Genomic DNA, 22,961 nt, shown 5'->3' on the forward strand with positions numbered 1-22,961 from the left:
AAGGATCGAAAGGATCCCTTCCTAGCCTAATCTAGTGGAGATTGATGTATTAACCACTAGCCCAAGTCTTAGAACATAAGATCTAAGGACCGAAATCGGCACAATGTCGTCCAAGCCTTACGACCGACTCTCTCACAAGAGAACAAGACTAAACTCAACTCTAGAATTATTCTGGGATGCCTCCCAATGGCACCCTACAGCCCCTTTTATAGACTCAAAACCTTAGGACTCCTAGTTACAATGAAAGACCAACATAAGGTAAATCTCCCCAACATAGAAGCTAGGATAAACATGGAAAACAACTTCCCCATGGATTCTTACTGATGTGGCTGCGTGCAAGGCCTCTCCTCCCTTGATTTAGCTACGATCAATGGCTTAGAGGAGTCCTAGAAGATCTCCATGCGTCCTGGATGCACGGGATGTGCATCCCGGATGGCCCGAACTCGTGATTCTGAGGATTTGCGGGATCTTCGATTGACAGGGCCGAGGTCGGCTCGGCCTCAGTTGAGGTCGGCCTGGCCTCTGGCTGAGGTCGGCTCGGCCTGAGGTCGTCTCGGCCTTCTGAGGTCGGCTCGGTCTTCTGAGGTCGGGTCGACCTTTTGAGGTCATCTCGACTTTCTGAGGTCGGCTCAGCTTGAGGTTATCTTGACTTTCTGAGGTCAGCCTTCTGAGCTCAGTTCGGCCTTCTGAGGTTGGCCTTTTGGCCGAGGTCCGAACACCCATTGGATTAACGAGGTGAGGTCTGGTGCCCGGGCGGATCCCACGCAATGCCGAAGTTGTGGATGAACCCCGTGGTCGGCCAAGGGTCGTCCGACCACAAGACACATCTTTTGACCACTTTGGCCTTTGGTTGGCACATGGCTCTCTCTCAGCTTGGCACTATGGCGGTGTTGCTTGCATGGGTCCTCAACACGGCGCCTGCGGTAGTCTGGCGGCCATGGCTGACCCCCTGCGAAGTGTTCTCCTCCCGCGAGGCCGACGGCATCGAAAAGAGGCCGGACCGTGGCGGATGCGGGAGGGGGGCGGGTCGCGGTCGGCAGCGGCCGTAGGAAGCGGAAGGGCGTCCCTTCTTCTTCCTCTTCTTCGGCACCTCCCCACCGTGGGGGCGGGGACATCCATGGCGACCGACTCCTGTCTTCTTCGGCATCTCCCCATCCGTGACGGGGATATCGTGGCCGGCGGCGGCTGTGGGAAGGAAGAGACCGACCCTTCTTCTTCCTCTTCTTCAGCACCTCCCTACTATGGGGGAAGGGGATGGGTGGGAGAGGAAGAGGCAGTGAGATGGAGTGTTTTGAGAGGAAAAAAAGGATTTTTAAATAGTGGTATTTTGGTCAAAAAAAAAGTTTTCCGATAAAGCTCAAAACAGTTTTTTCAAAAAACTTCAAAATAGAGCTTATGCCAAAAAGCTGTTTTTAGCTTTCTGGAAAAGCTAAAACAGTTTTGCGAAATTTTTATCAAACACTATTTTTTTTGTAAAAGTGCTTTTGGAAGGTCAAAAATTACTTTTTTGGCGATCTAAAAGCTCCTCCAAATGGGGCCTAAATATCAAAAACGTTATGACATCATTATGCAGGAAGTAGGAACTAATTTAATTAATCCAAGTGGGAGTAGCCGGTCTGGTTGGACCTTATTCACTGGTCCAAGATCGGGATGGCGACGGGAAGAAGACAACCCCCAGCGCGGCTCATCGTCGTCCACGTGGCTCCAATATCCTCTCGCCCGACAGCATCATATTGATACGAGAGGAGAAGCGTGCTCCGCCTCTTGCCCTAGCTGCAGCTCCGAGGTACGCGATTTCGCCCGTCTGTCCTCTTCTAGGGTTAATCCTGCTGCTTTTGTCGCACGATTCTGTCTGTAAATGATGAAATTTCTTAGCTTGGATCGGTTCGCGTGGAAGGATTCGAAATTTTTTGGTTTCTTGAGATGCGATTTGGTTTAGGTTTGGGATTTTGCTTTGTGCTTCGAATTGTCGCTTTCTGCTTACGTTTATGGGTAATTGTCCATTTTTAGGGCTTTTACTGATACTCTAGCGTTTTCTGATTTGCTTGGTTGATGGGTGTGGGAATTCGAAGTTTGGTTTCCATTTATGTTGCGGAGCAGCTATTGTGAATGTGAAATCGTGAAACTTTTTTTTGTTTGTATATTTTCTTGTGTAAAGTTTGAAAAGTGAGGATTTTTGAGCTGTGAATTGTGCTAATTTTTTTGTGGATTTTTACGTAAATTTCTTAATGGTTCGGTTTCCGTTTCTGTTCTACAGCTAAATGCGACCGTGAACAAGTGAGGCTTCCTTGTTCGATTCTTTGCATATAGAAAGAGTTTGAAAGATTAGATTTTGTTTGAGTTATGAATTCGGAACAGCTTCCCTTTTTTTTTTCTTTTTTTGGTTCGTTTGCTGATTTGTAGTTAAATTTCTTGATAACTACATACTGGTAAAGTTGTTACCAACCTGTGATCTGTTTCCTAATTGTTTTATGTAGGTTATTACGGTTGTGAATTTATGAACTTATTTGTGTGAATTTATTAATATTAAAAAAATGAGAAAGATTAGGTTTCTTGATCAGTGAATTCAGAGTTAGGTTAGGGCCTCTTCTTTCTGCTTCTGTTGTTGATTTCTACTGGCAAAGAAAGTAACTGTCTGTTGTTAGGAATATGAATTCATCAGCGATTGGGCTTCTTCTAATATTTTCCTGTATGCTCAAATATTTTGGTCGTCATCCTTGTTGCATGTATGGATATTCCTTAGTTTTTTCAAATGCTGATATGGAGAAAAATAATTCACTTAAGATGCATCTATTTGCCTCTGTTAATATCCTTGTCACCCAGTTCTTCTTGTGGCAATTGCAGTTCATTCCATAGTTCAGTTGCTTTAACCATTTTCCTTGAATTGTTCTGGAGTATAAGGTGGGTGGGTTGAATTTGATGTAGCATTAGTCAAACAAATTGTTAGCTATTCCACAATGAAGATCATAGACTTTCCCATGTATGTTTGGTCGCCCTATTTGACTTCCTATATGTTTTATTCCTATAGTCAAATGCTCTTCCACTCTTGCAGGTTTTTTGCGATCAAGTAATTATTCATTCTCTGTCCAAATATAGTAATAAATGGGAAAATATAAGCTAATGGCTATTGTCAATTGCTTTTTTGCTGCAGGTTTTTATATACATACATTCCATATAGCTGTTTCTCATTAGGCAGAAGATATGGCTGGTGCTTTGGTCCAGTCAGCTATTCTTCCTTCCCAAGTTGTGAGCAGAAACCGTGGACAGCTGAAAGGCGCTGGGAAGACTAGAAAGGCTCCCAAAATGATGGGCAACTTAAGATCACACCCTCTCAGATTGCAAGATTTTGCAGGCTTGCGGGGGGCAAATAATTTGGATTTGTTGTCCAGGTCTAGACAGGATTTTCATTCTTTGGTATCAGCTTATATCTCTTCTCCACAGGGCAAGGCTTGTCGAGGAGTCCCTGTAGCCATGTTTGAACGCTTCACAGAGAAGGCAATCAAAGTAATCATGCTTGCGCAAGAAGAAGCAAGGCGGCTAGGCCACAATTTTGTTGGGACAGAACAAATATTGTTGGGTCTTATTGGTGAAGGGACTGGTATTGCTGCAAAAGTTTTAAAATCAATGGGTGTAAATCTTAAAGATGCCCGTGTGGAAGTTGAAAAGATTATTGGAAGGGGCAGTGGTTTTGTTGCTGTTGAAATACCATTTACACCACGTGCGAAGCGAGTTTTGGAACTGTCACTTGAGGAAGCCCGCCAGCTTGGTACTGACCTATTCTCTAGATAAAAGTTTTCAATCCATGCATAACTTTATAACTCTTGCTTTTGTCGAATCGAAATATGTTATAAATGTAAATGTCATACTGTCAAGGATCTCTTATTCTAATTTTTAGTTGGCCATTATTTGACATTTCTTGCAGTTTGCTGTTGTCTCTTCTGTCTGTTTGTTCTTACTAGTTATTATCTTATTGCTTTATAATGTCCACTTATGGAGTTTGTATGTGTGCCATAGGGTATCAGCACCAACTTGGTACTAAGTTGTTCACCAGATAAAAGCTTCCAATTCATGCAGAACCTTTCAACTCATGCTTCCATCATATTGATGTTGTGAAATGTAAATAACATGATGTCACACATCTTTGATTCTAATATTTGGTCGACTGTTATTTGACATTTCTTGCAGCTTGCTGCTGTGCCCTTTATCTACTTGTTTTTGCGAGTTGCTATCCTGCTCAAGGTTCATTGAACCAATATTGGAGATCATAGTGTCTAGCGAATGGTTTGGTATGGTACTGGTATGTACCATACTGATCGGATGCATACTGGAATAAGAGGGAGGGAGATCAGAGGGAGGGTAGACAGAGTGAGGGGGGTCACTCAACCTGATGGAGGTGCCAATCCAATGCATACCAAAACCAGAGGGAGGGAGAGAGGGCTAGAGAGAGAGAGAGGACTCACTCGGCCTAGTGGAGGCGCCGACCTCGAGGCTTGATGCATACTGGAACCAGGGAGAGGGAGAGGGAAGCCTCATGTGGCTTGATGGAGGTGCTGATCCAGAGAAGGATAAGGGTCAGAGGTAGCTGAGACAAGATGGTGGAGGCGATGAAGGAGGATCTTCATCACAACCAGAGGAGGACGAGGTGGTGGCATTGCATCGATTTGAACCCCAATCCTAGCCGTGGTCGTCGTTGCATTGGCTTTGACATGATCACAAGCGGTCTGGCAGAGGCAGAGGATTGAGAAGAGGATGAGGGGAGAGAAAGCTTGAATTGAGAGCGAGGGGAAGAGGGAGAGGAGAATCAGGAGATTGGGAGAGGAGTCAAGAGAGTGCAGTGCAGAGGGGATTTTACTTTTCATATAAAAAAAGAGTAATTGGATCTACCAGCCGGACCATTTTGGTAACTACTTGGTCTGGTTCAGTATGTCCTGAACTGTTTGGTTTTGTATGTCTTGAACCGCTTGGTTCGGCATAGGTCGGTGGCCCTTGAGCGGTTTGGGGTGGCTTGGCGATCCTTAATCCTGCTACTTCTAAAGTTTATTTTTGTGTAGTTTATATTTTTGTACCATTGAGTATCTTGCAAAAGCAAGTTAGTATCATAATTTTTGAGGATGTTTAAAGCTAGTGCATCATGGACTTATTAGAATTATCCTCACTTACATAACATATTATGCACATGTAAACAAATTTTTGTATGCAATAAAAGTGAACATGGTATGGGAAGTTTAAGCATCTAGCCCAGAGATTTAGTGATCTTAAAGATTTTTGTACATGAATAACACATTATTTTGTCAACTTATTATGGTGATTTAAAAGTTTGCACTATTGTGCATATATTCATTACTTGTGAAGTGTTTAAATCTCTTGGCATGCTATGCGAGGATATTATGACCTAAGCAATGTAGCTTATGCATGTTCTGGCAGAGAGTCTTTGTCATTAGCCTTTTGTTGTGTTAGGAGTTTTGAACCTCATGGATCTATAAAATTCTACTATCCTGTTTTACGATGTTTTGTGGTATCTCAAGGGAACTTGGGTGTCTTTTCCAACCACATTAGGGAGATGACATTACAAGTAATGGGATTACCAAAGTTCACAATTATTTTTTTATTAACTATGTGTATATATTAATGTTGTGCTTGAAATGTTTCTGAAGGAGCAATAGAAATTAATTTAGATGGTATTACGCATCACAAATTGCAATACTTTCAACTTGTTTTTTTTTTAAAAAAAGGAATTGAATGATTCTACCATGTTTCATTCACTAGCAAAAGAAATAGACCTTTCAATAGGGGAAACACAAAATGGAGATGAAGGGGAAGCCAAGCAGATTGAAGACTATTTTTTATTGTTTTTACTTCCAGCATTATGAGTTTCCCTTTTATGCTAAAAGGTGGAATTTCCCATCCTTAATTCATTTAAGATAATTAAAAGAATAAAGAGTGCTAGAGCAAATAACAATCCCAATCTCCAAATGGGTAACATGACAAACACCATAACCATAATTATCAGGTCTTATCCCAATTATTTAGGGTCATATTAACATGACAAACACCACTGACAAAAATTTATTAACTACAAGTTTACCATGTGGCATATAAAGAGGTCTAAGAACATAAAGAATTATCAAAATACCTTTTTAAAGTAAATGAAAAAGATATGGATTGTTTCAAAGATCTTGTTCATATACATTTGCAACAAATTTCTAACAACATGGAGTTAAAAACTACGAGAACACCTTGGTGCCGATTGGCATCATTTCATTCTTTCTATTTATAGAAGTAGAAAAATAAAAATTTTGTTGCTATTTTTTTTTAATTTTTAAAATATAAACATGCTCCGCATAGTCAATTATTTTTAAAAATAAACATATTGATGGTGCTGGAGATGGTTGTAGTTGCAGTGGAGGTTGTGATGGTGTTGATGAGCCAAGGTGGTGATGATGGCAGCGATGATATGATGGAAGAAAGGCGGAGGTGGCAACAACGGCAGAGGTGGCTGCAATGGCGGCAATTGTGGTGTTGAGGACACCAACAATGCGACAGGGGCAATGGTTATGGCAACGATGTGGTTATGATAGTGATGGTAGTGATAGTGATGATAGTAGTGTTGGAGGCATCAGCAATATAGTGGAGTTGGAGACGATAGTAGCAATGGCGTGACTGTGGCAACGATGGTGGTTGTAAGGGTGGCAGTGGCGGCGACAATGGTGGCATCAGTAGTGGTGGTGGTGATTATGGTGGAGGTGGTAGTGGTGTTGGTGGTAAAAACATAAGTTCCTCATTTTTAAGAATATTGAAAGTAGGGATTTCTTACTTTCATTTTTTCTAAAATTAATAAAAATGTCTTTTAAAAAATATAAATAAAAAAGTAGCACTAAACATGTTTTTTTGTCGCGGTTTTCATAATTTTTTTTAAAATAAAAAAAAGAATTAGAAGTGAGCAGGCCCTTAATATGTGTATATCAAAGTTTCTGGATCTAAAAATGGTTAGCAACATCAAGTCCTACATGGGATGGGATAAGAATGAAACATATAGAGAGAACAAGAAATATTCCTCTAGGTTTACGAGTTTTATGTATACATATACATATACATATACATATACATATACAGACATAATAGTTTTTTATCCTTTTCTTTCCCTAAAAGCAAAAATGAAAGTTTTGAAGGAAAAATTTCCCGAGTTGTCCGATAAAATCGAACGCCAGGCATGAAAAATCAGTTTTAAATTTTTTTTATTTTATTTATAACAATTATAAATATTAAATTTAACTTTTATGTAAAATTACCTCAAGCCTGTAGCGGAAGTTGGTCGAGGTAATTTGAATCTGAATCTGGATCTAGATCCCTGAAGGTAGCTCTGCAAGGCCTGGATTTGCAAGCCCTCTACTTCGCACGCACGTCAAGCTTCGCAAGAAGGTTGGATGATGTCTTTACTCGTGCAAAACAATCTTTTGCAAAAGGACCCTTGGAAGAAAGGAAATCTAGAAAAAGGACCTTCCTATTTCTTTCTTTCTTCTCTTTCTTTCTTTCTTCGGTTTCTTTCCTCCCGTTTCTTCACAATACGCCTGAGCCGAACTGATGCCCGTCTCTTGATCTTGATCACAGAGGGAATGGAAGGAAGGAGAGGACACCGGCCCTAGACCGTACTCCAAACCACCAAAGGGAATGGAAGGGAGGAGAAAGGACTCCCTCTCTCTCTTCTTCTTCTTCACAGAAGCAAATCTCCCCTTCTGTCTGACAATTTTCTTCTCAAGAAAATTCTCATCCTCTCATCTTCAAGATGATACGGTGGCCTCAAATAGGCCAACGCTAAGAGGGGTTAAGAGGCGTTATTGACCGAGCATTAAAGAATTCATTTATGGATGAATTTCATAACGCTCGTTTCAAAACAAACGGTGGGAAAAAACTAGTGAATCCATGAAAACGTGCCAGATTTCAAAAATCTAAATGAACCGGAATGTAGCCAGTTCAAAACCGAACATTTTGGTCCAGACGGCAAGCCGAACGGAGGCTAGACGGTGGCGCGGTGTGGAGACGAAGCTGGGAGGAAGAAGGCTCTGTTTTCTCCTCCCAGCATTTCTCCATCGCGGCTCACAAAGAAAAGTGTTAAGGGTCCATGAGGGAAAGTGGTCCACGGGTCCATGGGATTTAAAAACCAAGTCAGCCGTTAACCATTGAAATGGGTTTAGCCAAATAGGAAACGGGTTAGCCCATTTTGTAATAAAGCAAGCCTATTTGGTTCTAATCCAAATTGACAGCCGATTTAAATGATTTTTGACTCGGAAAAATTCCACATGAGTCCGACTCATGGGGAATTCAATTGGGTCCAGTTTCGGCTCGATCCAAATCCGACTTAGATCAGAACAAATACGAAATTAAATTCCACTTAAATCATGATCGAGCCCAATTACACTAATTTAGACCCAATCAAATCCAATCTCAACAATTGAGTCCTGATCAAGTTGCATTACATTAATTGAAACTTGATTGACCCGAAATACGGACTTAATTAGTTGTTCATCCATGAAATTTAGCATGTACCTCATGTTCGGTGCTAGCAGAATATAGACAGAACTAAATTCCAAATGACCCATAATTTAATTCTTAATTAAATTGGGTCAAGACTTTCCTACTTAGTTTGACTAATGTGCATGACTCCGATAGGTTCGAACACTAAGCCGGTAGTACATGGACTACTCCATGCACTAATCGAGGTGACCATCTAGCAATGATACCCGACGTCCGGATAGGTTGAATATGCAAAGCAACATTCAAGAACCTAAACGTATGGTTATTGCATAATTCATCCCTATGACCATCGATGCTCAAGATGACCTCAGAGTGGACTGTCGAACTCTGGGTCCGGTCATCCATAGTGTATTTCAATTAATCAAATCAAGTGACCATCACTTGGTTTACCCTGGCCAAGGTTTTACTGAATTGAAATACTGCGAGACATCAACTCCTATAATCTGGAGCGGTCAATCCCATCTTGACTCGTACACAGACTTCGCGAGTACTTGACTGCACCCAGCATCCTTCCGATCCCTGAATTAGAAATTCAGGTCATCCAGTGCCTAAGTACAGTGAGTTGCTTGCAAGTCACCGTAACAGTCTCAGGTCTAAGGGGTACTTATGCCCATACGCTTTGCAAGCTAACTCCTGACGGTAGAGTGCTATGCAGGTGAGTTACTGTTCAGTGACGATGTACTCCTACATCTCACCTGTATGCCATACAGTGTCTCCACACTCCTTGATTTAAAAGGACAACCAACTAAATGGCACACAACGACCTATACTTGACATAGCTATCGTCCAATTGATAGCTCATCATTTGGTCGCGAACTGGTTTAAGGACTAAATGATAAAACCTCTTTTATCCACTAAATTAGTCCTAAGGACTTCATCACAATACACAGGAGTTCAATTTGAAGATGCAACACTTGTGATGAATAGAAAATTGCCAGAGTAAAATTTTATTCATTTTAATAAAACATATACATAATTCAATTTCTTACAACTAAAAAATTGGCTTTGGGACACAATTCCCAACAACTCCCACTTGGACTAAAGCCAATTTGTACAGTATCTTATACCCATCTTCGATTTATGATAATCGAACTCCTTTACAGAAAGGGCTTTAGTGAATGGGTCAGCTAGGTTCTCCTTTCCATCGATCTTTTGAAGATTGACGTCACCTCGTTCCACGATCTCTCGTACAAGGTGGTAACGATGCAGAATGTGCTTGGTTCTATGGTGGGACTTTGGCTCCTTTGCTTGTGCAATGGCTCCAGTATTGTCACAATACAAAAGAACTGAACCGTTGATTGAGGGAGCAACATCAAGTTGATTTACAAACTTCTTGATCCAAACAGCTTCCTTTGCCGCATCTGATGCAGTAACATACTCTGCTTCGCATACGGAATCGGCTACTGAATGCTGCTTGGAACTTTTCCAGCAGACTGCTCCTCCATTCAGGGTAAACACAAATCCTGACATACTCTTACTGTCATCATGGTCTGACTGAAAACTAGAGTCTGTAAACCCCACAAGTTTTAAGTCAGATTCTCCATAGATTAACCATTGGTCCTTAGTATTTCTTAAATACTTAAGGATGGTTTTCACCACCTTCCAATGGTTCTCACCCGGATCAGACTGATACCTACTCGCTACTGCTAGTGAGTAAGCAACATCCGGTCTTGTACATGTCATGGCGTACATGATAGAACCTATTGCAGAAGCATATGGGATTCTACTCATACGTTCTCTCTCTTCAGAAGTTGTCAGACAATCTTTCTTAGAGAGAAATTCCTTGGCCTATCGGAAGATAGCCCTTCTTGGAATTCTCCATGTTGAACCGCTTCAACATAGTGTCGATGTACGTGGATTGGGATAATTCAAGCAACCTCTTAGATCTATCTCTATAGATTTTCATCCCTAAGATGTAGGATGCTTCTCCCAGATCCTTCATGGAGAACTGTGATGACAGCCAGAGTTTCACATTTTGTAATGCATGAATGTCATTCCCAATTAAGAGAATGTCATCCACATACAGTACAAGAAATGTGATCACTCAACCATTAACCCACTTGTAGACACAAGGTTCTTCTTCGTTCTTAACGAAGCCATATGTTTTGATAGTTTTATCGAAACGTATGTTCCAACTTCGAGAAGCTTGCTTAAGTCCATAAATGGACTTTTGTAGCTTGCATACTTTGGACTCGTCTATGGATGTGAAATCCTCAGGTTGTATCATATACACCTCTTCTTCTAGCTCTCCATTTAGAAAAGCTGTTTTCACATCCATTGCTAGATTTCAGAATCCATATATGCTGCTATAGCTAGCATGATCCGAATAGATTTTAGCATTGCCACAGGAAAAAAAGTCTCGTCATAATCGATACCATAATGTTGATGATATCCCTTGGCAACCAGACGGGTTTTATAGGTCTCCACCTTTCCGTCTGCGCCTCTCTTTCTCTTGAAGACCCATTTACACCCTATGGGTTTTATCCCTTCGGGTGGATCAACTAGTGTCCATACACTATTGATTTCCATGGATTCCATTTCGGATCTCATGGCATTAAGCCATAACTCAGAGTCGGACCTCTGCATAGCATCCATATAGGTAATCGGATCCTCATTGTTCTCATCAAGCTCAATGGGATCTGCGTCTTGGACCAAGAAACCATAGTATCTGTCCACTTGACGCGGTACTCTACCTGATCGCCTTAATGGTGCTTCTACATTGGGCTCCGGGTTTGATCTAATCGAATTCGGTTCTGTGGGTTCAGTAGTTTGTGTTAAATCTTCCATCTGCTGAGCTTCACTAAGTTCAACCTTAGAGGCAACAATTCCTTCACTAAGGAATTTCTTTTCCAAAAAGGTTGCCTTAAGTCCTACGAACATCTTTTGTTCATTAGGAAGGTAGAAGTAATAACCCCTAGTTTCCTTGGGGTACCTTACAAAATAACACTTATCGGATCTAGGACCAAGTTTGTCAGTTTGAGAACGTTTAACATAAGCCGGACATCCCCAAACCCTAAGGTATGAAAGTGTCGGCTTACGCCCAGTCCATATCTCATATGGAGTCTTCTCAACAGACTTACTTGGAACCTTATTTAGTATTATACATGCAGACTCTAAAGCATAACCCCAAAAAGATATAGGCAGACTAGTAAACCCCATCATGGATCGAACCATGTCTAACAGAGTTCGATTCCTCCTTTCGGATACACCATTGTGCTGAGGTGTTCCTGGAGGGGTCCATTGTGAGAGAATCCCATTCTCCTCTAGATAAGTCAAGAAATCACTGGAAAGGTATTCTCCTCCTCGGTCTGACCGAAGGATCTTAATACTCTTTTCAGTCTGTTTTTCTACTTCACTATGAAATCGTTTGAACATTTCAAATGATTCCGACTTATGCTCATCAGATAGACATACCCATACCTGGATAGGTCATCTGTTAAGGTTATGAAGTAGGCATAATCACCTTTGGCACTTACGTTCATAGGTCCACATACATCAGTATGTATGAGGCCAAGAACATCGCTGGCTCGTTCACCTTTTCTAGAAAAAAGGTGATTTGGTCATTTTACCCAGAAGATAGGATTCACAAGTTGGCAATGATTCACAATCATTGATTTCTAAAATGCCCTGTTGGCAAGGTTCGCTGTACCGGTCGGTACCAGTCGGTACCGAGCGTACCGTACCCGTACCGATGGGTACCGGTATCGGTACACCAATGTCGGTACGGTCGGTACCGAGCGTACGGTACCGTACCGACACTCGGTACACCTATACTAGTGCGGCACCGGTACGGGGTTCGGTACCGGTACGGCGAACCTTGCCTGTTGGGCTAACCTGTTTATCTTATTTTTATTTATATGACCTAGCCGGCAATGCCATAAATAAGCTTCATTGACATTATCTAACTTAGGGCGTTTATTAGAAGTGTACATTACATTCACAGGCAGTGATAGAGTATAAATGCCATATTTCAATTATCCACGAAAAATTTTAATACCATTCAAAATGATATCACAAAAATTTTCTTTTATTGATAAACAATAACCATTTTTGGCCAAAAGACCTACAGAGATGACATTCATTAAAAATGTTGGACAATAATGATAATCATCTAATATGACTACTCTAGATTCAAAAACAAGCTGAATGACTCCTAAAGCTAGGACTGGAACTGATCTTCCATCTCCAACGTTCAGGAATCTCTCGTCATTCTTGAATCTTCTACTAACTTGAAGTCCCTGCAATGAATTGCAAATATTAATTGGACTTCCGGTATCCAATACCCAAGTGGTAGAATCATAAATTGAAAAATTACAAGGTGTTATCATATAATTACCTTGTGCAGCAACTGTTTGCTGCTTTTTCTTCTTAGGCCTGTTTGGATCAAGGGACGTTATGTAAGCCGGATAGTTCCGCTTCCAATGACCCATCTTCTTACAGAAGAAGCACTCTGCTTTGCTCTTATCGGCTTTACGCTTCTTAGTCTGGCTGGGCTTAGAGATCCCAGCACGAGCTTTCTGCACCTTCTTCTTCTTTCCTTTCTTCAAGGAAGAAAGTCCTGCAGAAGTCCCACCTACCACATTCACCGACTCCTTTTTGAGTTGGTGATCCTTCTCATAGGTCTGCAGTAAACCTAACAAACCATGATAGGATACTTCAGGTTTAGTCATTCTATAATGACTAAGGAAGGTCAGGTAGGACTTGGGAAGTGAGTTTAAAATGGCGTCCTTGCCCAATTGCTCGTGCAAAGGAAAGCCAAGTTTACTTAGGCGATCGATTTGTTCGATCATGTACAATACATGATCGGTGACCGATGCCCCTTCCCTCATGCGGGCATTGAATATAGCGCAGGAGGTCTTATGTCGTTCAACATCATCAGGTGTGCCGAAAGACTCCTTCAACATTTGAAGGATTTCCACTGGCTGCGCTTCCTCGAATTTACGACTAAACTCATCATTCATCGAGGCCCTCATGATGCAACGCACTGTAGTGCGATCGTTGAGCCACTTCTGATAAGCGTCTTTGATTGCACGTGGTGCATTGGCTGCAGGTTCCTCAGGTGCAGGATCCGATATCACATACAGGAGCCGCTCATGCTCTAATACTATTTTCATCTTTCGATACCAGCTATCGATGTTAGGTACATTAAGCTTATCATTGTCTAATAGTTTTCGGAGGGACAATGAGTTAGCCATATCTGAAAAATAAAGGAAAAACCCAACTAATCAGTATATGATTTATTTAATCCTGAAGACTTGGACTTTAGTCTAAAGTTTTCTCTCACTATTTTAATCGAATTAATAGCCTCTACCTTTAATTCGAGGAATTACTTTAATTTCCTAGTGGGTGCTAGAATCCGCACTGCATACGGGCCCAAGGAAGGCTCGGCCAACCCATGTGCATCTAAGGGTAGGTACATTACCAATTATTTCTCTAAACAATTTCTAGCAATCAATTTTGCCCCAAGTGGTAATCAGTAGGCGGAGGCCTCCACTGAAAATCCTGGTTAGGTCCAACCATTAATGAACTAACTCGATGATACTACCTAATGTATGATCAGGCCCGAGGAAGGCTCGGCCAACCTAATCACAATTAGATAGCTCAAAAAGCTATCATATAATGAAGGATAATTCCAGTATTTAGAGGAACACCAGACGGAAGCGTCCTGCATGTTCAACTGTAATATTGGACCTATTATCATTCACCTTAATGGGAGGCTATGATCTAGTTATCTATATAACTTTATCATTTTAAGGACCTAATAATTTAGAGGATTTTAAATGATATGTAACCTGATCGATAATTCTAAATCCTCCCACTGATTTCACCAAATCATATAGAGAACTAGCTCTTATTGGTCTATTAGACACCTAAATCAGTCACACTGATTTCCTTAATGGCATGGGTGAGTGCCAAGTCTCAAGGTACCTTAATCAAAACTTGATCGACCAAATTGGCCAGGTAAGAGAGATCATGGGAGGGTTACGCCATTAACCTCTTTCCTAGACACCAACTATGTTGGCCAGGTAAGAGGTAGCCCCAATTAAAAACCATGATCAAATGCCGACTTACCTTAGACACCAATTGGTTTATCAAGTTGATTTAGGTTATCCTTAGGAACTCGGGCTCGACCACTGAGCCACAATCAGATCCAATTGAAATGTTTGGATATGATAAACTACAACTATTGAGTTTATCATTTTATAAAGCTTGATTTAGTCTAGTTCAACTATTGATTAGATTAAATCATGTTTCTTAAGTTAGTCCATTTCAATTTGATTTCATGATTAGGTCTAACCTAGTCAACTAATCTGATTGTGCTAACCCATGCCCCAAAACCCATGTTCAAATTTAAATTTTAATTCGAATTTTAAATTTTGAATTTTAAATCTTTATTTGAAATTCAAATTTTAAATTTTAAATTCAACATTTAATTCTTTATTAAATGTATTATGATCATGGATTCAAGGTGTTGCCCAAGGTGACAATCCAAGAGGGGGGGTGAATTGGTTTCTTCTAAATTTTTGGTACTTTTAAAACTTTCTTAATTAAGTGCGATGGATGCTCTCTTAGGTTATTTAAGTGAGTTAATCTAATGCAAGAAGAGAAGATAAAGCAAGAGAAAATGAAAGCACAAACACAATGCAAACACACCAATATATAGTGGTTCGGTGCTCTCCTTAGCACCTACGTCCACTCCCCAAGCGTACCCTTGGGAATTCACTATAATCTTGCGGATTACAGTTGGATTATTTTCCGGGCTCACAATCCAAAAACCTTGTTGGTTTTACGGGCTCACCAACGAACCTATACACTTGGTTTTCCGGGCTCACCAAGAACCTTGTTGGTTTTGCGGGCTCACCAACGAACCTATACAACTTTGGTTTTCCGGGTTCACCAAAAACTTTTGTTGGTTTTGCGGGCTCACCAACGAACCTATACAACTTTGGTTTTCCGGGTTCACCAAAAACCTTTGTTGGTTTTGCGGGCTTACCAACGAACCTTTGTTGGTTTTGCGGGCTTACCAACGAACCTTTACAAAGTGTTTAAACAAATGAAAAGAAAAGATTTAAACTCCTAGATGAGCATATAAAGCAATATGAACAACAAGAAGAGTTAGAAAGAAATTATCGCTTTGAAGTCGCTTTGCTCTTCTTGGTCAAGGAAGCTTCACTCTTCAATGGGGGAAGGAGCTCTTAATGCCTCTTTGAATCTGCTCAATCCCTTTCTTTGATTCTTGAATGAAGCTCTTGATGAAGCTTGTCTTGCTAGGGTTCTCTCTTGAATGCACTTGATGTATTTTCCCCAAAGCTTGCTTCCTCTGATGAATACTCCCTCTTAAATACTTCTCCAACCTCCAAATAGTCCTTTCTGACCGTTGGATTGAAGAAACTAGCTGTTTATAGCCGTTGGGAGTCCAAAAAGCATTTCTGCACAACTAGCCGTTATGTTCAGCCCGTGTTTGGGTCGGCTCAACCTGTCCTTGGGTCGACCCAACCTTCACTTGGGTCGACTCAAACATTCCTTGGGTCGACCCTCTCAGAAAACACAGAAACTTGAAATTCAGCCTTCTGTTGCCTTAGGTCGACCCAACCTTTCTTTGGGTCGGCTCAAACCTTGGGTCAGCTCAACATTTTTCTTGGGTCGACCCAAGGTCAGCTTCAGAAAATTTCAGAGCCTTGAATTTCAGCCTTTCTTCACTTGGGTCGACTCAACCTTTCTTTGGGTCGACTCAAGCTTGGGTCGACTCAACTTCATCTTGGGTCGACCCTCTCAGTAAATCCAGAGAACCATTTTTCCTTCATGTTTTGAGGTTCTTGAAGTTTGGGTCGACTCATGCTTACCTTGGGTCGACCCAACCAACTGTTCATCTGTGCCATTTTTGCAGGAGTGTGCCAAATGATTTCTTGATGTGCCGGGGTCGACTCAAACAATCTTTGGGTCGACTCAATCCACACTTTGCTGCATTCTCAAGATTAGATCCATCCAAATGAACAAGATCATATATATATTTTCAATTAAGCATATGTACTGAGAGTAATGAACTTATAAATGAAGTATCAATTTAACTTATAGCATGCTTTGGATAATTGTTTGTTAATCATCAAAATAACACTATCATCCTCAATCTCCCCCTTTTTGATGATTACAAAATAAAGAGTATAAGCCTATTGATACTTGTCTTTAAAATCAGTTTATAAGAGGGATTAAATTTCTGAATTTCAGCTTTTCATATATACTTGTGAAATCTCCCCCTTTATCATCCAAAAGTTGCCAATTTGACTTTTTGAATGGCTCCCCCTTTCATTTATAATTCATTAGCAATGAAACTTCAAAAATTTATGAGTTTCAGCTTATGTATCGGGGTGCGAGAGGAGCGTGCCAAATTCTGAATTTATATGTGCCAAATTCTGAATTATGATAGAAATTTTTGATTTGATGATTTTCATTGTTACAAATTGCTCCCCCTTAGATATGTAAGCTTTCTTATATGATTTTCAATTTGTTTGCCCATTTATTTCTCTTTTCTTTTCATAACTTCTTTACTCACTCTTTCTCACAAAAGTAATACTCTTTCTTCTCAAATGAAATACTCTTTCTTTTCTTAGAGTGAATACTCTATCTTTTCGTCTCCCCCTTTATATACTCTTTTCTTCTCCCTTTATATACTCTTTCCTTCTCTTCTCTTTTATATACTCTTTCCTTCTCTTCTCCTTTATATACTCTTTCCTCTTCTCCCTTTATATACTCTTTCCTTCTCTTCTCTTTTATATACTCTTTCCTTCTCTTCTCCTTTATATACTCTTTCCTTCTCTTCTCCCCCTTTTTGTTATCATCAAAAACATATATATGGGAAAAGATGCAATAAAGAACAAACTTCAGACTTCATTGATCAAAATAGGAACATTTTCATATATTAATGCTCAAAATGATGAAAAGTACAATGTTCCACAATCAAGATTTAAAGATATAAGGGAAAGACAAGATTCATAAGGGAAAAAGCAAGATATATATGAGAAAAGGCAAGATACATACGAGAACTAGATTTCTAGCCTAGGCTCTAAATATAGATGCTAAGATCAGCCTAGGGAGACTCTAATTGAGAGTGGGAAATAGGGTTTTCGGAAGAGGACAAAGGGTAAACAGTGCCCTAGATAGCTCACGGGTCCCCCTTTTAACAGTGGGGTCCCGACGTTGGGTCGACTCAAGAAATTTCTTGGGTCGACTCAACGTTGGGTCGACCCTATTCTGGGTTGGGTTGACCCAAGTGCAGAATTTTTCTTTTCTCTTCCGTTTTGCTTCTAAAATGTTTTCCTTGCTTCCAATCCTTATAAACTCTTTATGGGACAATGATACATGAGTAAGGAATCTATAGATAACAAGTTTGACTCATGTTTCATGGGTTTTTAGAAATGGGAGGAATGTATCATGAGATTGCTTGCTTCCTTTTATATCTCTTCAATAAAAAGGATCACATATGCCTAATTTCCTCCTTAGCGTGCAGACTCTATCTTCACTCAAGGGTTTTGTGAATATGTGAGCTAATTGTTTTTCAGTACATATATGCTCATATGTTTCCATTTTGCACATGATCCCTAATAAAATGATATCTTATTTCTATGTGTTTGGCTTTAGGAATGAGATATTTAGAATGTAAGCCAGAAGTGATCTCTAAATGTAGATTCCAAAGATAGTTTTGAAATCAAGTGTAGATGGAATCTTTTTCAAGTTATTTCAAGGAGTATCAAGAATAATATTCAAAGAAAGGCACGGATGAAAATCCAAATAAAAGTATTGGGGCATAGATACCAAAACATGAATTTATGTAGTGTAGGATACATAAAATTCAAGGCTTTGAAAGTTCTTTTAGAGCTCTCTTAAGGACTTTCTTTTACTCCTTTAAAGATCATAACATCAAAATCAATTAAAATGAATTGGCTCATGATTGAAACGCTAAAGTGCAAGCCAATAAGAGCTCATTAGTAGATTCCAAAGTAAATTTCCAATACTAAGACAAATGGAATCCTTTTCACTTAGTTTTCAAAACAAGTGATTTACCAATTAAGTACAGATGAAAATCTAACTTTCAAAAGATATTCAATGAAGCACAGAGTTTAATACCACTTTACATTTGGTATTCTTTCTCTCATCTTTAGTTGTGAATTTACATGATTAAGTTCTATATGATCTCTCCCTCTGAAATTTTCTTTCTCCCCCTCAATTAATCATTCCATTTGAGAGTTTAGAGTTTGAAGATAATTTTCAATAAAGAGATTGAGTATTTAAAGCTCCCCCTCAAAAGATGCATTTTCTTTTAAACTTTCTTTTCTTTTGTTGAATTTCAGATTTTAATGATAAACGTGAATAAAACTGAAACTTTATGATATCAAGAATATAGAATGATCTAGAGTTATTCAAAATTTATAGCAATCACTCTTTTTAATCTTTTAAGAACAAGTTATGCTTCCTCTTAATCTTTGAGAAAATGTACTGAAATATTAATCAGAAAATGATTCATTTGAAGCTCAAATTCTTTCAAAAGTATTTACATTTTCTTTCTTTTAAGAATCATTTGAGTGAGCTGAAATATTTCTAGACTTGAGATCATTCACTCTTTTAATAATATATATACATATATATTTTGATGAAAGTCTTTAACAATGTAGGAGAGAAAAAAAAAATATAGATGACCATTGAAGTATATGTATTTATAGAACTCAATTTCTTAATCAAGGTTTTTCAGCAATGTATATATGAAGCACAATAAATCTTTTCAATATCAAAATAAAATCATATATTAAAAAAAATATTTGTTTGCAATCAAGATCATCAAAAGACACATCATTCAGACCAATATTAGTACACTTTGAAGATAAGAAATGATATGTTTCAGATGCGTATCAGGGCAAGCAATCAAGGCATCAGAATTATTCTATTTTTCTTAAGCTGTAATTTTATCTAGAAATTCATATTGAGTTATTCCCCAAAATGATGCAATCATTGAAGCATATAATGAAGGTTACAAAAATACAATGATAGAGGCATTTTTAAATTAAGTTTAAGCTTTTATACAACATCAGATTCTGAATTTCATAAAAATTTTCAAGGAGCCTTTCAGGATTATAATTTGAGATATGCATCTTCTACATTGTAGCTCATCTTAAATTATTAAGATTGAAGACACATATTTCAAGAACATTAGAGCACATCCAGAATCTTTGTAATTCATATTGAATTTTGGTACAAATTGGAGGATATTATGTACTAATGTTAGGCAAGATAAAAGATATGTCAGAATCAATCCATTTTGCCTAATTTGCAAATTCAAATAAAATTTTTTTTATTTTTCAAAATATATTCATTAAAACAAAATGATGTTGTTGTTGGTAATAACATGTTTCAATCAAAATTTATAGGCATGAAGCATTACAAGTTATATCTAGAAAAGATCTTTGCTATTTGAATATTGAAAACACATAATTCAAAATATGCAAAACATAACAAGCATGTCATGGATCAAAATCAATTCTTTTCAAATAAAATTTCCTTTATTTAAATACAATTTAGCACTGATTTTATCCTTAAGGTGTGTTTTCAAGTGATTCAAACTTCATTTGATTTTTCACAACCTTCTTATATATTTTTATTTATTTATCATTCATTCCCCAAATTTTTAATTTCTTTCTTTAACCATTCAATGAACATTTTGATTATCTTCATTTATTTTTCGGTTTTACTTTTCTATGCTCTATATTCTATTTGCTCCCTATCCGGTGGAGTTGGAAGGGGCACGAGGTACTACCACTAGCCTCCCTCTTGTGCCGTCCCTAATATGCCCTGCACCGAATAGTTGGGTCAAATAGTGCCGGGTACTACCACTAGCCTCCCCATTGGCACCATCCCTATGATGAGCAATATAGAAGGTTTAAAATGTTCACTTCAACCTTTTCCTGTAATTAATTACGGATTTTATCTCTTCCAAAGGAATGTTCATATTAGTCTCACAAATGTGCCGAATGTATTATGCTTGTTTTGCTTTTCCTTAAGATTGAAGTATTTGCCTTTACTTAGATTTTACTTCTCTTGAATAATATCCATTTTCTTTTCTTTACCTCTCTCTCTTTTTGTTATTTTCAAGTAGTTACATGAAAGAGCAGAATAAAGAATTAATCTAATATGCTGCATATAAATATATATCATGCAAACAGCATTTTCATTATGCCCAATGATTCATAGCTTATCACAAGTTATTTTGAATTAGAGATTTGAGGCATAAACTTGTGTATTTCATGGTTATGCATTATATAGGAAAAAGTAAACTTCAATTTAATCACACCATGAAACAATCATCACTAGCATGAGAATGAAGCATGATATCAAGATGATCAGCAATTAAAGGTTTAATCATGCTACCATATAATTTCAGATTATTGATTTTGCTCAACTAACTCACAAGAGAAGAGTTTAGATTACCAGTGTATTTAGCATTCTTCAAGCCAAATACCTTTTAGATTCTTTACACCCTTGGCTGAAGAAAATCTCTCTCCTTTTTTTGTTTGCAAAGGAATGTTTATTGTATCTTTCATCAAGGTGTCCTTCAAGTTGAAATTTCTTGCTCATAAATCCTGTATCATTAATAAACTCTTTTTCTTTCTTGAAGGAAAGTCATTAGTTTCTTCAAGATACAAAACATTCATACAATATATTTCTTTAGCTAGATGACTCAACATAAGATATGACAATAATTGAATATTAAGTCACTTTACTCAAGAGATTGTCTAAATATAAGCAAGCACAAGTCACTTGAACTAAAGAGATAATTTTATTAAATAATATGGTTCAAGGACACCCATGTGAGGCAATAGGAAGATTTATCAAAGTCAAACCAATTTTTTTTTTATTTTCAGAAGCAATTTAGCTTAGATTCTATTTGCCTAAAATAATTATCAATAAGATATACCAGTTAAGTTTTAATCAAGTTATTTTAAATAGTTGTTTCTATCAAAATTCTGGTTATGATTCGGCTTTCAATACAAATAATCTTGTTTTAGAGAGATAGGCAATTTTCTTTTAGATTAATTAAGATTTTATATTTGACTTATGGGAGATGGTTCAAAGGAATTAATATTCATACTTTTAGAATATTTTTATGCTCAGATTAAACATGACGTGTTAACATTAATCAATAGAATTCGAGATAATTTTATGTAAGGATATTAATCATTCAATCAAGGATACAGTGATTATACTAAATGAGACACTTTAAAGATCAGATTTATTAATCTTAGATTTTTTGAATAGTCTTGAGAATTACAAAAAAAAAATCATTGTTATAAAACTTTTTAGTAGAATTTTCATTATGATCACGACACATTAATCATTTATGATTGAAACATATGATGCATACATGCGACTTATAGAGTAAATCATAATATATTTCAAATAATCACATAAGGAATGAGTGATATTATGATAAATTATACTCATACCTTCACAAATAATGAAATAAGATTTCATAAGTATTATGCTCAATAAAGTTTTAACATGAAGGTATGAAATCAGCATCAAGTGTTTATACTAGAGAGGAAATTTAGATTTTTGTAAACTTGAAGAAGAAGGTTATATATATATCCATTCATTGTTTTCTTATCATGATGCAAGCACTAGAAAGTTTCATGCTAAACTCGTTGAGATAAAATTTAACATATGAGGCATTTAAAAACTTTGATGCAGAGAGTATCGTAATTTCATAAAAAAGATAATTTCAATACACGAAGTAGAATGTTAAACCTTATACTAAATTTAATGAATAAAATGAGACTTATCTTTAATTATGTGTCAATGCACCCATTTGTATGAAAATTTCATTTGTTCCATGGGTAGCTTGGCACACCTACATCTATACCCTCATATTTTTCATTTTGGGTACCCAAGCTTGCTTGGGTCCTTGAGGGTTAGTGCATATGGTTCCTTTTGGAATCCAAATTTGTTTAATCGTAATAACTTTACCATTTGATTTATTCGAATTAGAACCATAAGTAAAGTTTTTATGCCCAATCTTTTTATATTTGAAATAAGTTATCTTATTTGATGGTTTGCTTGGCAAATTGATAACCTTTTTCTTTAGGGTTTTATTATTGAGCAAAGGAATCCAGCCAAGTCTTGATTTATCAAAAACAGCATGTTGGCTTTCAAACATCATTTTTAATTTTTCTGAACTTACAGTGGATTTGTTAATAAAAGATTTTAATTGGTTGATTTCTTCATTTAGGTTTTGATTTTCTTTAATTAAATTCTGATTTTTCTGAATCAATTGTTCTGAAATTAACCTTAAGCTTTCATTTTCAGAATTTAGTTTGTCTTGTATTTCACCAAAAGAATTTCTTTCTTTTGAAATTTTTAGATTTAGTTTCTTAGAATTTTTATTC

General features: G+C 37.9%; 1 protein-coding gene across 3 annotated transcripts in view; it reads left to right on the forward strand.

The window, feature by feature from the left end:
* The first annotated feature begins 1,571 nt into the window (after nucleotides 1-1,571).
* The window catches only part of LOC103697332 (ATP-dependent Clp protease ATP-binding subunit ClpA homolog CD4B, chloroplastic), a 33,308-nt gene continuing 11,918 nt past the window's right edge, over nucleotides 1,572-22,961 (forward strand). The window contains exons 1-2 of one of the 3 annotated variants that reach the window (XM_088710079.2): nucleotides 1,572-1,786; nucleotides 3,152-3,766. In XM_088710079.2, the coding sequence (XP_088566205.1) occupies nucleotides 3,202-3,766 (565 nt within the window). In that variant the 5' untranslated portion in view covers nucleotides 1,572-1,786; nucleotides 3,152-3,201. Of the gene's footprint in view, nucleotides 1,993-3,151; nucleotides 3,767-22,961 lie in introns of all 3 variants that reach the window. The other 2 variants (XM_088710081.2, XM_088710080.2) reach the window with 2 other exon arrangements.

This window comes from Phoenix dactylifera, chromosome 13 (genome assembly GCF_051530095.1).
Source record: "Phoenix dactylifera cultivar Ajwa chromosome 13, Ajwa_hap1_PhDact_Kaust_v1.1, whole genome shotgun sequence".
In the NCBI taxonomy this organism is placed as follows: domain Eukaryota; kingdom Viridiplantae; phylum Streptophyta; class Magnoliopsida; order Arecales; family Arecaceae; genus Phoenix; species Phoenix dactylifera.